Consider the following 13,762-nt stretch of genomic DNA (forward strand, 5'->3'; position numbering starts at 1 on the left):
TAATTAATACATTAAAAGGCAGACTTTTTATTGACTTTTCAGAGGCAGCATAAATCAATCCAATAATTAGCCTTAAATATGTATTTTTTAAAAATGTGTTTCATTCATGTTTTCATATATTTAAAATGATTACTTTCTTAAATAATACCTATGGATTTCAAAATGTTTATCTTTAACTACACGTCACCATATGATTCACTAAAATGAACTAGATCATTTGATTCATTAATAATTATTCTGTGCATCACTTTTGTGTATTTGACCATTTTTATTTTATTTTTACTTTCTAATTATCTTTACAACTATTTTAATTATCCTTGTTTTTATTTTTAATTCTTACACATGGTATTCTTATTTCTCATGAATATGTTACCACTAATTAATTTCTATGTATTTCTAACACTGGGTATGAAATGTGCTATACAAATAAACTTGCCTTGCCTTGTGCAGTATAATATCCACTCCATTGTCATTAAAATAGTATTAAAAATGCTATGCAATACATATTTAAAAGTATTACTTTCTCAAATAATACCTATGCATTTCATAATGTCTATCTTTAACTAGACGTTACCATACGATTCACTGAAATGAACCAGCTCATTTGCTTCATTAATAATTAGTCTGTGCAGTACAATATCCACTCAATTGTCATTAAAATAGGATTTTAGAATTTCTTTGTATGACCTATTTTTCCTTTTCTGTCTGCTGCAGATACTGAGCCATGGGTAATGCCGAAAGTCATAGCAGCGGCCATGGTTATTATGGAGAGGGTCAGCGGCACCTCTCCCGTAAGCACATGTCCCGCTCGCTCCGTCTGTCCAGCAAGCAGACGTACTGCTCCCGCCGAACGCCGTCTGGAAAGCCGGAGCACCGCAACTCCGAGACCAGCACGCGCTCCAGCAGCACTCCCAGCATCCCTCAGTCGCTGGCCGACCACGGCCTGGAGCCCTTCAACGACTCGGACGTGCTGCCCGACTTCAGTGGCCCCATTTGGGTGGACCGCGTGGCCATGAATCTCAGACCCATGTCCTTCCACAACCATCCGGCCCATTCGCCTGCCAAGTCCCACCCCGCCACCGCCAATCAGGCTGCACAGGACAGTGCCGAGCCGTCAGAGGACACGACTCACGTCCAGCACATACGGGACGCCTCCCAGGACGGGTCCAGCTTTAAGAAGAAACGCTCCAAGTCTGCGGACATGTGGAGGGAGGACTCGCTGGAGGTGTCCTTATCCGACCTGAGCCAGGAGCACCTGACCAGCACGGAGGAGATCGGAGACACGCCCGAAGACTGTGAGGCCCGTTTGCAGTCGTCCGCTCAGGAGCTGCTGGACTCAAACCGCGCCAATTCTTTAGACGGGCTCTACGGAGCGAAGAGCCCCACCTGCAGGACAACACATGGACGCTATGTCAAATGGCACAAAGGAGGAACTGCAAGCAGAGAAGGGGACGAGGATAAAATGATCTCGCCCTGCGAGGACGATGGCGCCGCCTACGGTGCATACACACTGCCCTGCCGCCGGTCTCACTGTCTGTCGGAGGGACTGGCCAATCATCAAAGAGTCATGCAAGGGAGGCGGGCACAAACCATACAGGTGAGATTTGCTCGGATAGCTCCGCCCACACACACACACACATATTGGTCTATGTGGTTTACAGGGACTCTCCATAGGCGTAATGGTTTTTATACCGTACAAACCGTATTTTCTATCCCCTTACACTGCCCCTACCCCTAAACCTACCCATCACAGGAAACATTCTGCATTTTTACTTTCTCAAAAAAACATCATTTAGTATGTTTTTAAGGCCATTTGAATTATGAGGACATTTGATATGTCCTCATAAACCACATTTATAGTGTAATACCAGTGTAGTACCCATGTAGTTATACAAATTTATGTCCTCATAAACCACATAAACAGGCTCACATACACACACACACACACACACACACACACACACACACACACACACACACACATATATATATATATATATCTTCTTTTTCTTTCGGCTGTTCCCTTCAGGGGTCGCCACAGGGAATCATCTGCCTCTATCTAGTCCTATCCTCTGTATCCTCTTCTCTCAGACCGACTACCTTCATGTCCTCCTTCACTACATCCATAAACCTCCTCTTTGGTGTGTATGTATATTTATGTGTGTGTGTGTGTGTATATATATATATATATATATATATATATATATATATATATATATATATATAAGATTTCACTGTGTATATATATATTATACCCCAAATACGTTCTGATTGGCTGTAATTGTGATGTATCTTGGGTTATTATTGCATACTGGAACTTAAACCATAAGAAAACATGTTCAGGGTTTTATTTCACCAAAACACTAAAATAACTAAAACTAAACCGACCTGAACTAAAACTAAAAATGTATAAAAATGATATAGCTATATTATAAAACAAATAAAAATGACAAAATTATCAATAAAATTTTATATATAATACAATTATATTTTTGTAATTTAGAATTTTTCATATATTATTTATAAGTATTATAAGTAAAATAAATACCATAATAGTTTTTCTCTATAAAAATGTAAAACATAAATACGTTATATTTTCATAATGTATGGCTACTTTTTTAGATTACATCATCTATAAAAAATATAAGTGCCATTATATATAAGCAGCATTATTTATTTATTTTGTATTTTAAACATACTAAATATAAATAAGATTATATTTTTGCAATTATTAGTTTTTTATCTATAAAATTGTAAAATGTAAATACAAATATATTCTTGTAATTATTCAGAATTGTATGTACAATACAGTGTTAAACATGTAAAAATCATTATATATTTTTAGAATTAGTATTTTATGTTTTGTCTATAAAACTGTTAAATATAAATACATTGTTATCATTAATTTTTAATATATATTCTATCTATTAAACACAAAATATAAATACCATTATATCATTTGTCACTTTACACAAACGTTGATTGTGAATGTGATAATTATAAGATATATAATATAATCATGTAAGAAATATTGTCTTGTTCAATCCAGTTTACTAAGTGGAAACTATCAAAAACAGAAACTGAAAAATGTTTCAGATGTTAGTAAAGTCTAGTTTAGTGAAGTACTTTTGAAACGATATCTTCCTTGAAGTTCAGTTATATTAGCTTCTCCAAAACCACTGTAAAGGTGAGATCAGAACTCACTGACAATCAGTCGGCTTTTCTGTGATCACATGAGCTCCGCTATTTGTTCTCCTATTGGACAGCAACTTTCTTATGTTCTCAGATTGGCAGCTCTCAATGAAAACGAATGGCTTTGTTTGAACGATTAGAGTCATTCACTTTCAGCGTGAAGCGTGAACGCCCTGAACGTGAGTGTAATGTTGTTGTAGTGTAGGTGTAACGTAGAGAATTTCACTCCTGCTATGAATGTTCGCTGCGGCTAATCCCCCACAATCCATCAGAATCTCCTCTTATAGAGAGACTGTACATAATGACTCATTTGTGTGTGAGTTCACACAAACCCCACTATTGTTTCGGACAGTGTTATGATTTCACTAGTAGCTCATCAACTGTTGGTGTAAACTAACAAAAATGTAATGGTAATTATATATATATCGGCAAATGACTATAAAATATAATATGTTTATAGATGAAATGTGTTAAATAGATGAAAATGCATTAAAGCATTTATTTTATATATATCAACATAAAAAACCCATACAATTCAGTTGTTCATATATTTAAAGATACCTTTATACTACCCTGGTTATTTGGACATAAACTAGCATGTAGAATCATTTTTAAGGACATGTTTTTGTCATCTCGTAAATACCATGTTATTAACATCACTGTTCCACCACAGCACACCGCCTATTGATGTGCTAACTGTCATTCTCTGCGATGTGTGTTGACAGTCATAGTGCATTGTGGGTAGTGGACTGTCATACTGTCCATATGGTGTTGGTTGTTTTCTCCTGATGATCCAGATCCTGGAGTCAGACTTCTGTGAGAACAGCTCTCTTCTTTTGTCATGCTAATGAGCTGTAACTGACAGAGGAACATGATTGAGAGAAAGAGAATGAGGAAAGGTGGAGTAAGTTCAGGTCTAGGTTTAGTTTTGACTATATTTCTTGCACATAGACTATACGTGTGTGTGTGTGTGTGCATGCATACACAAGTGTTTCAGTTACATGTAGGTATTTGCTTCAGCAACAAAGAAAAAGATAAAGCCAGAAAATCACTGTCTCTCCCTCCCTGTGAGGCACTATCGGTGAAGATGAAAGGCATGCCGGCCCGCACAGTCCAGTCACGTGACCTCCACTAGATGCCGGGTTTGGTGGGTAATATCCCATCATTCCTCAGCAGCAGTACAGACTGGTATTGTACAGTCAACTTTACAGCGCTATAACTTGACAAACACTGTTCAGACAGTGCTGTGGTCTCTCAGGCAGACCGTCTGTAACATGTTCACTTCAGCATGTCTACTGCTTCTGAAGACACGACGGGCTCCGGCCAACAGGTAGGAGGAATGAAGATGTGTTGGAGAAGAGCCACGTTTATTAGAGTGGAAAATAGTTTCTGTAAAGAGTGGCAATTGGCTTAAGCCCCGTTCACATCGCCAGAGATTTATGCTGTTAGTGGGCATTCCCACTACGGGTTGCCTATAACCGTATTAAATAGTACCGTTTTTATTACTAGTGTTTTGCAGAACACTGAAAGTTATTAGAATACATACACACTGTACTCTAATAAGTAGACCATATTTGATATCCTCACAATCCCAGACACATTTTCCATGCATTTTTTTAAAGCTACACTGTGTGATATTTTCCCCCATCTAGCGGTGTAAAGGTATATGACCATCCAGTGAATATTAGTTTCTGTTCCTCTCAATTCTGATTTCGTTTGAACTCCTACAGTGGCCGATTTAGTCACGATTTAGTTTCACATTCGACACGGTGCCATCGAGTGTTAAAACGCGAAAGGCGAAGCCTGAATTTACGGGTATGTCCCTCTTTGGCTAATGTATTTTCAAGATGGAGGGCCAACATGGCGACCGGCATTTGAACCCCTCACCCGTATGTATTTTCAATGGCATATTATAAACTTACGAGAATACTTTATTACTTGAAAGAAGTAAATATACATTAATGAGCACATATGTTTTTGAAAGAACTAAGTGTTTTAGCTAAGAATAAACTAAAAAAGTTACACAGTGTAGCTTTAATGTGTTTTGTATGTACACAGAGACATTGTAAAGAACCGTGAAATTGCTAACAGCTAAAATCAACTTCACTCCTATTGGTTTTCGCTCGCGAAAATCGGTTCTTGTTTGCATAAAGTTTACATTTCTGAAATTTTGTCGCGTGTCTCGCGTCGCTTGACACGCCCACATTCTGTCGCCAAAGGTCACTGTCTCCTGTGTCGCCGGAAGTCGCCAGCACTCCATTGAAATTAATGAGATCGTGTCGCTGTGTATCGCTGGCGGTGTGAACGGGGCTTTATATGGTACACGTATCTCACACTGACTTCTATCTGTGTGTGTTCAGGATGTCACAGCGGGGGACGGCAGTGATTATGAGGACAGCGGTATCGATGGGCTGACGGGGGACAGCGAGGCGTCGCAGCATCAGGCTCGCCGCTACAAGACCATGTCTGCATCTTTCTCCGTCTACTCCACGTCAGCAGGGGGCGCCTTCGCCGGGAGCGACAGCGGGAGCAGCAGCGGGGCTGGAGCGGGACCCTCAGATGGCACACAGGTGGGCAATGTGATAAATGACTGCTGTTTCTTCAGTTCTTCTTTTATATTATGATCCATCTAGGCATCAGTAAAAACACATTAACATCAGATAGATGCAACGTCAGTGCATGCAGCTGGCCATGAACGCAAGAACACTATCTGTTGGCAAACATTTCGGCAACTAAGTAATCTCCATTAAAAGAAAATATATATAAATACTTTTTTTATATATTAAAATTCATACTCTTAAAGGTGCACTATATAAAAAAAATTCAGTAAAATATCTAATAACCACTAGGCCAGTGTTATATGTTTTGTTCAGTTGAGTTCTTACAATATCCCAAATGTTTCCAACTATTTATAAATCGTGAGAAAATGGTAGTTTTTAACCAATGAACCAGGACGTCTTTGGGAGTCGCCTGTCAATTACGTCATATCTGCGTTACCCTCGGTTTCTGGTTTTATTCTGCTGAAGCGTTTTACTCTGAGCTTTATTTTTATTCTCTGAGCGTTTTACTCTGAGTTTTGTGAACAAGAGTCGCAGCAGTCACTGAGCGAACGCACAGAGTAACGTCATAACGTCAGCAGTGATGCCAGTAACGCGTTACATAGTAACGCGTTACTCTAATCTGACTACTTTTTTCCAGTAACGAGTAATCTAACGCGTTACTATTTCCAAACCAGTAATCAGATTAAAGTTACTTATCCAAGTCACTGTGAGTTACTATTTTAGTAATTTTCCATAGTTAAAAACGACAGCTTATCAAAATTCTCAGCCTGGGGGCTGGAGCCGTGTTTTTTATTTATTTATTTTACTTTTTACATTGTTGCAGCCATTAAAATAATTCAGTTTTGTTTTTAATGTCAAAGTAGTTATTTTTCGTTTCGTTTTTTTATTATCCTAATTTAGAAAATGTTCAGAGCAATTTTTTGTTTGTTAAATTAAAGTTTATATAGGCAAGACAATTCAAGAGTTGGTTTGAGAGACTAGGCTATTAAACATGCGGTTAACTCACTGGGTCGTCACATAAAAAAATTAAAACTTTAATTTAACAAACAAAATTTGCTCTAAACATTTTTCTAAATGAACTTAAAAAATAAACGAAACGAAATATAACTACTTTGACATTAAAAACAAAGTAGGCTAGTTATTATACCACCACAAAGGCATTTTTGACGAGCCGAGGCAGGCTGATAGATTAGCCTACTGCTCGCAACGGCGCTCAAAAAAACCGAAACGGGCTACACAATCTAAAGAAAAAAAAAAGTACATGCAGGTTGTCTTATAGCCTACCTTACACTTCAGCAAAATTAATATAAATCCGATCTTCAATTCCCGCAGTATATGCTCATTTAACGGAGTTCACATCAAAGCAAAAGATTCCAGCATTTTATTCAGCAGCCCATTTCAAATTCAAAGATCGCAATATGAGAGAGAGAGACCTAAGCACTGGTAAGATCATTAGTCTCATTAATTTATATTGAAGATGATTGTGTTTTGTGTGACTTATTTTAAAGTTTCATTTACGGCCATTTGCGTTGGCTTGCTTTATTCATTGGCAGCGATGTTGCAGTAGCACCGTCATATCTATCTGACTACACCATAACACGCTCTCACACATTTATTTCTTAATTATTTGCCAGGAGTAAAATTTACACATGTGGTTTAAACAACCAGATATATTTACATTTGTCCGGTTTAGTTTGAAATGCTTTCATACACCTTCTGAATTGGTTTGTTTGAGTGATCGGAATTAAATACGTCTCGAAAGACTCTCGGAAGGCATTTAGGCCTACTCCTGGTCATTTTGCAATCAGATAGATACCTGGTCAGAGAAAACGAATGAAGGAACCAGTAGTAAAAAGGCCATAACTCTAGCAGCTGCACTGAAGAAACAGACTCTTTAACCCTGCGCGAGCCATATCTTGACAGTGGCGCAAGCTATCATGGTCTCATGTTGTTTCCACCAGCACATCTCATTGTTCATTTTAATTATTAAAATAAATATAAAACGAAGGAGAAGCCTAAAAAAGGGGGCGAAAAAAAGTCGGGGCCGTCAGTCTCGGGCATAAATGCAATAAAGTGTGTTGCCAAAAACGGTTGTCATTTCTATTTTGAGATGGCAGGGGTGTTGTCGGCAACTGCTGAATGTAACTAATAAAGTAACTTGTAATCTAACTTAGTTACTTTTAAAATCAAGTAATCTGTAAAGTAACTAAGTTACTTTTTAAAGGAGTAATCAGTAATCAGTAATCAGATTACTTTTTCAAAGTAACTGTGGCAACACCGAACGTCAGTTTAAACACACATTTTAATCAGAGCTGCGTTACCTCATTCTCACGACCGGAAAAGTGGAAGTGGCACCAGCGACTGTGTCCCGTCATAATAAAAGTCCCGCCGCTCGTGAGGCGTGTTGTTCATCTCATTATCAATCGCTCCAGCGGCCGTGCTCAGCTCCTCAACACTCTGTCCTGCTTCACAGTACAGTAACGTTAATAATCTCATCCATGAACATGATTTCTACATGAGTCCTATCCCGATTCTTTTCCACCGGCTGTGAGGTGAAGGCCACATGTCCCAAGATGCTGCGCTCAAACCTGGCGTCATCAAGCCTTTGTTTTAAATAGGCGACCTCTAGCGGACGGAAAAATTACAGTGCACCTTTAACCCAGTTTATTGTTCATTGACTGCTTTTAGTATGCCATTCATGGGTTTATCTCACTCAAAAGTAGGGCCCTAAAAAATCAATTTTATTTTTCCCAAATTCCCCAAAATGTTAATTTATTAAAAGTTTAAAAAATGTCATTTTTAAGGCCTTATGAAATACATTTTATTAAATTTTTTCTCAAATTATGTTACAATTATTTCTCTTAAAAGCATTTATATTTAATTTAATTCATTAAAAAAAACTTGTATTATTATTATTAATAATAATATTATTATTATAGGGCCATACATTAATAGGGCCCTGTGAAATGTTGTGTATTGTTTTTTTTCTAGAAATCCTGTGTTGTGTATTTCATTTTCCTGGCAATCAAATGAATGCATAAAACATTCATTATTTATTACATTTATGAAATTAAATATTTTTTTTTTCAAACAAAGTGGTGTGCAGCAGAGCTTTACTGTTAAAATTAAAACACGGAAGAAGAATTGTGATTATTCCTTAAAAAGTATTTTTTTTATTATTAGTGTTGGTACCTCCCCCCAGAAAAGTGCAAAATGCTACAAAAAGTTTTCTGTTTCTGAAACATCTTGGCATTTTATTTATTAATTTATATATAAATTAATAAATAGATAAATTAATGAATAAATATAATAATATACCAAGATGTTTGAGAGACGCGTTTACATTTTAATGGAATATTAGGAAACTGTAATATTTATTTTATGTTGCCATTAGTATCAAACTATGACCAAATGTCCTTTATTTCCACGAGACCAGAGGTAGACAAGCGATGTGTATGTTAATTGTGGACCTGTGTGTCTCTGATCAGGGTGTCTATGAGAACTTCCGTCAGGAGCTGGAGCAGAACGTGAGTCCGGCGGAGGTTCCCGAGGAGAGAAGCTCAGCGTTCAGTGACGAGCAGAGCAGTGTGACCCTGAGCTCCGCTTACCACACGGACCCGCTGCTGAACGTGGCCGCTGTAACGGGGACGGTGCGCAAAGCCGGACGCCTCGCCGTCAAAAACTTCCTGGTGCATAAAAAGAACAAGAAGGTGGAGCTCGCCCCTCGCCGCAAGTGGAAGAGCTACTGGGTGTCCCTCAAAGGTGTGTGTGTTCCCTTGTTTATATTACATTGTGGGGACCAAATGTCCCCATAAGGATAGTAAAACCTGAGATCACCTATATTGTGGGGACCAGCCAGCGGTCCCCACTTTTCAAAAGGCTTATAAATCATACAGGATGAGTTTTTTTGAGAAAGTAAAAATGCAGAATGTTTCCTGTGATGGGTAGGTTTAGGGGTAGGGGCTGTCTAGGGGGATAGGATGCACAGTTTGTATAGTATAAAAACCATTACGTCTATGGAGAGTCCCCACAAAGATAGTGAACCAGACGTGTGTGTGTGTGTGTGTGTGTGTGTGTGTGTGTGTGTGTGTGTGTGTGTGTGTGTGTGTGTGTGTGTGTGTGTGTGTGTGTGTGTGTGTGTGTTTCTATAAGATGTGAGCGGTTAACTGACACCACAAACAGGTTTTACAGCTTCCTGCGAAAGCGTTTGACAGTGAAGGGAAAGATTATATTTGTTGTTTTGTGTTATATGGGAAGGTCCAGAAAAAGATCTGCAGGATTAAAACGCCCATCATTCACTAGTCACCTCTGACACACTTGTTTATTACATATTTTGATGTTTTCAGCTACTAACAGGAGTAAAAACATAACGTTGTGAAATATTTGGAATGTTTTCTATTTGAATATAAATATATTTTTAGCATCTTTACTCCAGTCTTCAGTGTCACATGATCCTTCAGAAATCATTCTGATATGAGGATTTGCTGCATATTATAATAAATTCAAAGTCGGAATGAAACTGAAGTTCCAATAGTCCTTTCTTCCCTATCGTGACGTTTATCCGGCTTCTTAACTTAGTTAAACGGCTTCTCAAGCAAGAACAAATGTAGGGCGGGGCTTGATTTTGTCCATTGAGAATTGATTGGATGGTTGTGGTTTGCTATTGGTCGATGTCATGTGAGTGACAGGTTGCCCCGCCCTCATGCCAGTAAACACGTCATCAGAGAGATGTCGCTGCAAGAATTTTGATTAAAGATTATGAGAAGGGCATATGATTTAAAATGTAATCATTTCCAATAAATAAATACTGAGATATTGCATTAAAAAACACAAGAATTGCCCATTTTGATTTCATGTTGACTCTAGGTGTCCTTGCTAAATAAAAGTTCCTTCCCCCCCAAAAATCCTCAACTGGACCCTGAATGATGTAATTGATACACACAGAGTATTGGCTTGTTAGAAAGCTGTGTATCTTTGCCAGCAGTGTGAAAACAGAACAAAATCAAAGCTGAAAAAAGCAATCCAATAAGTGTGTGTACATTATATTGGATTGTATTTAAAGAAAGCAGCGCTGCATTTCTTATTTTGGCCACTGGAGAGCAGAGTTCAATCAATAAAGCCGTAAAACTCCAATCCTGATGGATCTCCTGCTCCCGTTCCCCTGGAAACAGCGACTGTCTGTACTGTTAATTGAACTCACATTAACTCCTTTATGATGCTTGAGTGAATGTTTTAATTTGTCCTCCTAGGATGCACGCTGTTTTTCTATGAGACAGACGGGCGATCGGGCATTGATCACAACAGCATCCCTAAACATGCCGTGTGGGCCGAGAACAGCATCGTCCAGGCCGTCCCCGAACACCCCAAAAAAGATTTCGTCTTCTGCTTGAGTAACTCGCTTGGAGACTCCTTTCTTTTTCAGGTGACTGAACGTCCTAGAAAACCCCTTTTCAATACTAAAACTAAACTGAGAGATTCATATATCAATATTTGACTCACTATACTACACCATATACTACTTCTTTTACCGTATACTCGCTAGTTGTCTAATAAACCTGGTATTGTGCATTATGTTTATTGTTGACTCAAACTGCATTCCTCTTTTGAATTTGATTTGGATACAAGCATCTGCAATGCATGAAGCGGTAACACTTTAGAAAAACAGTCATTAGTTAACATGAACTAATAATGAACTGCACTTATGAAGCATTTATTTATCTTTGTTAATGTTAATTTCAACATTTTCGAATGCTTTATTAAAATCTTGTTAACATTAGTTAATGCACTGTGAACGTGAACAAACCATGAACAGCTGGATTTTTATTAACTACACTGTAAAAAATTATTTAGAAAAAAGTTACCTGGTTGCCTTAAAATTTTGAGATCATTGAAACTAACATTTTGAGTTAATACAATGAACATTTTTTGAGATTCAACAACCTTTATTAAAATATTATTAAAAGATTTTGTAAGCATATTGGGTAATTGTGTGTTTTATTTCTGATGATGCAGTGAAACATGCCAAATAGTGATATTTTCATGATTTATCAATTTTTTTATGTGGTTCAGATACAATAATATTTTGAGTTTCTATTTATTAAACAAATTTCCTTCATTGTATCAACTCAAATTTTTAATTTCAATAAACTCAAAATTTAAGGCAACCAGGTTACTTACTTTTTTAGGTTAAACCAACAAAAAACAATTTTTTTTACAGTGTAACGTTAACAAAGATGAACAAATACAGTAACAAATGAACTGCTCATGGTTAGTTCATGTTAGTTAATACACATATATATATATATATATATATATATATATATAACTAATGCTAACTAATGACCATTATTCTAAAGTGTTACCCGTAAATGTAAATGTAATTGTTTACAGTGTGCAAAATGTCAAAATACACAGTAGTATGCAAGTATGCAAGAAATAGTAAGAGTAGTGTGTTAATGTGCCGTTGAACCTTTGAGCCTTCGCCTCTTTCTGTAGACCTGCAGTCAGACAGAGCTTGAAAACTGGATCACGGCCATCCACTCGGCCTGTGCCGCGGCCTTCGCCCGGCAGCATCACCGCGAAGACACGGTGCGTCTGCTGAGGGCGGAGATACGAAAGCTGGAGCAGAAGATCGACATGGATGAGAAGATGAAGAAAATGGGAGACATGCAGCTCTCTGCTGTCACCGACTCCAAGAAGAGGAAGACCATTCTGGAGCAGGTTATTGTTTAAATATATCATATATTGTTGAAAATATGGCAACAACTATATATATATATATATAGTCATGCTCAAAGGCTTACATACCCCTTGCAGAATCTGCAAAACCTTAATTATTTTAACAAAATAAGAGGGATCATCAAAAATGCATGTTATTTTTTATATATATTACTGTCCTGAATAAGATTACATAAAAGATGATTGCATATAGTCCACAAGACAAAAATAGCTGAATTTATACAAAATAACCTAGTGTTAATTTTGCCACCTATTTTTAATTTAGTCTTAGTTTTAGTCTTGTGCTAAATATCCTTGTTAGTTTTAGTCATATTTAGTCATTCACATATCTTTTTTATTAAGTCAAGTTCTATATTTTAGTCTAGTTTTTTTGTCTAGTTTTACATCATTTTAGTCTAGTTTTAGTCAAAAGAAAACTCAATATATCTTAGTCAAGTTTTAGTTTAGTCTTTTTAGTCTTTTTTTTTAACATAAATTATTTCTGAGATTATTTCTAATACCATTTCAGTCAAATAGTGTTTCACACATCTCAAATATATGTTAAATGTCATAATTACCAGACAAAATACACTTATAATTAAAATATTAGGATGCAAGGTATTAATGTTTTAAAATGTCACATGTAAGGAAATCTAGTCTAGATACATGTATATTTATTTATTAAAGAGCCATACAGGCACCAAGTGGGTAAACCATGGGATTACAAATGAAAATTATTATATTTCCAGCCACACAATGACTCTAAATGTGCCTTTTTGCATTGGAATTCTCTAATGTATCCTTAATCAGTACACTATAGTAATATAAATAATGCATATATTATAAAAGAAAAGGAAAAATATTTTAAGTGCTCATTGATGGACAATTATTATTGCACAAATTGTTTTAACTACAAAAATATCTCCTCAAAACTTCATTACTGTACTGTTTACCTGTTTAGTGAAGCTGTTGTCTGTTCAGTGTATTGACAGCACTGCTTGTGTGGAACTATTGAGAGCTCCATGAACCACGTGACCGTGCGCGCCGCACGCCTTGTCTCATCTGAGGAAATTAACACTAAATAAAACCCAGTTCAAAAGTGCATTTACCCTTGATTCTTCATACTGTGTGTCGTTCCCTGATGATCCACGGCTGTTTTTATTTTTTTGTGATGCTTGTCCATGAGTCCTGAGCGGATAAACTGCCCAACATTCTTCAGAAAAATCCTTCAGGTCCTGCAAAATGTACAGTTTCCCAGCATCTTTTGCACATTTGAATCCTTTTCAGGTTTT

The 13,762-nt window shown here is 37.1% G+C and overlaps 1 protein-coding gene across 3 annotated transcripts in view; it reads left to right on the forward strand.

The window, feature by feature from the left end:
* Positions 1 to 13,762, forward strand: part of tiam1b (TIAM Rac1 associated GEF 1b) — a 114,276-nt gene that overhangs the window by 55,481 nt on the left and 45,033 nt on the right. For all 3 annotated transcript variants that reach the window (XM_067451292.1, XM_067451298.1, XM_067451293.1), the window contains exons 3-7: positions 715 to 1,597; positions 5,553 to 5,762; positions 9,242 to 9,515; positions 11,003 to 11,175; positions 12,249 to 12,473. In XM_067451292.1, coding sequence (XP_067307393.1) covers positions 725 to 1,597; positions 5,553 to 5,762; positions 9,242 to 9,515; positions 11,003 to 11,175; positions 12,249 to 12,473 — 1,755 coding nt within the window. In that variant the 5' untranslated portion in view covers positions 715 to 724. The remainder of the gene's footprint in view (positions 1 to 714; positions 1,598 to 5,552; positions 5,763 to 9,241; positions 9,516 to 11,002; positions 11,176 to 12,248; positions 12,474 to 13,762) is intronic.

The sequence above is a fragment of the Pseudorasbora parva genome, chromosome 8, assembly GCF_024679245.1.
Source record: "Pseudorasbora parva isolate DD20220531a chromosome 8, ASM2467924v1, whole genome shotgun sequence".
NCBI lineage: Eukaryota > Metazoa > Chordata > Actinopteri > Cypriniformes > Gobionidae > Pseudorasbora > Pseudorasbora parva.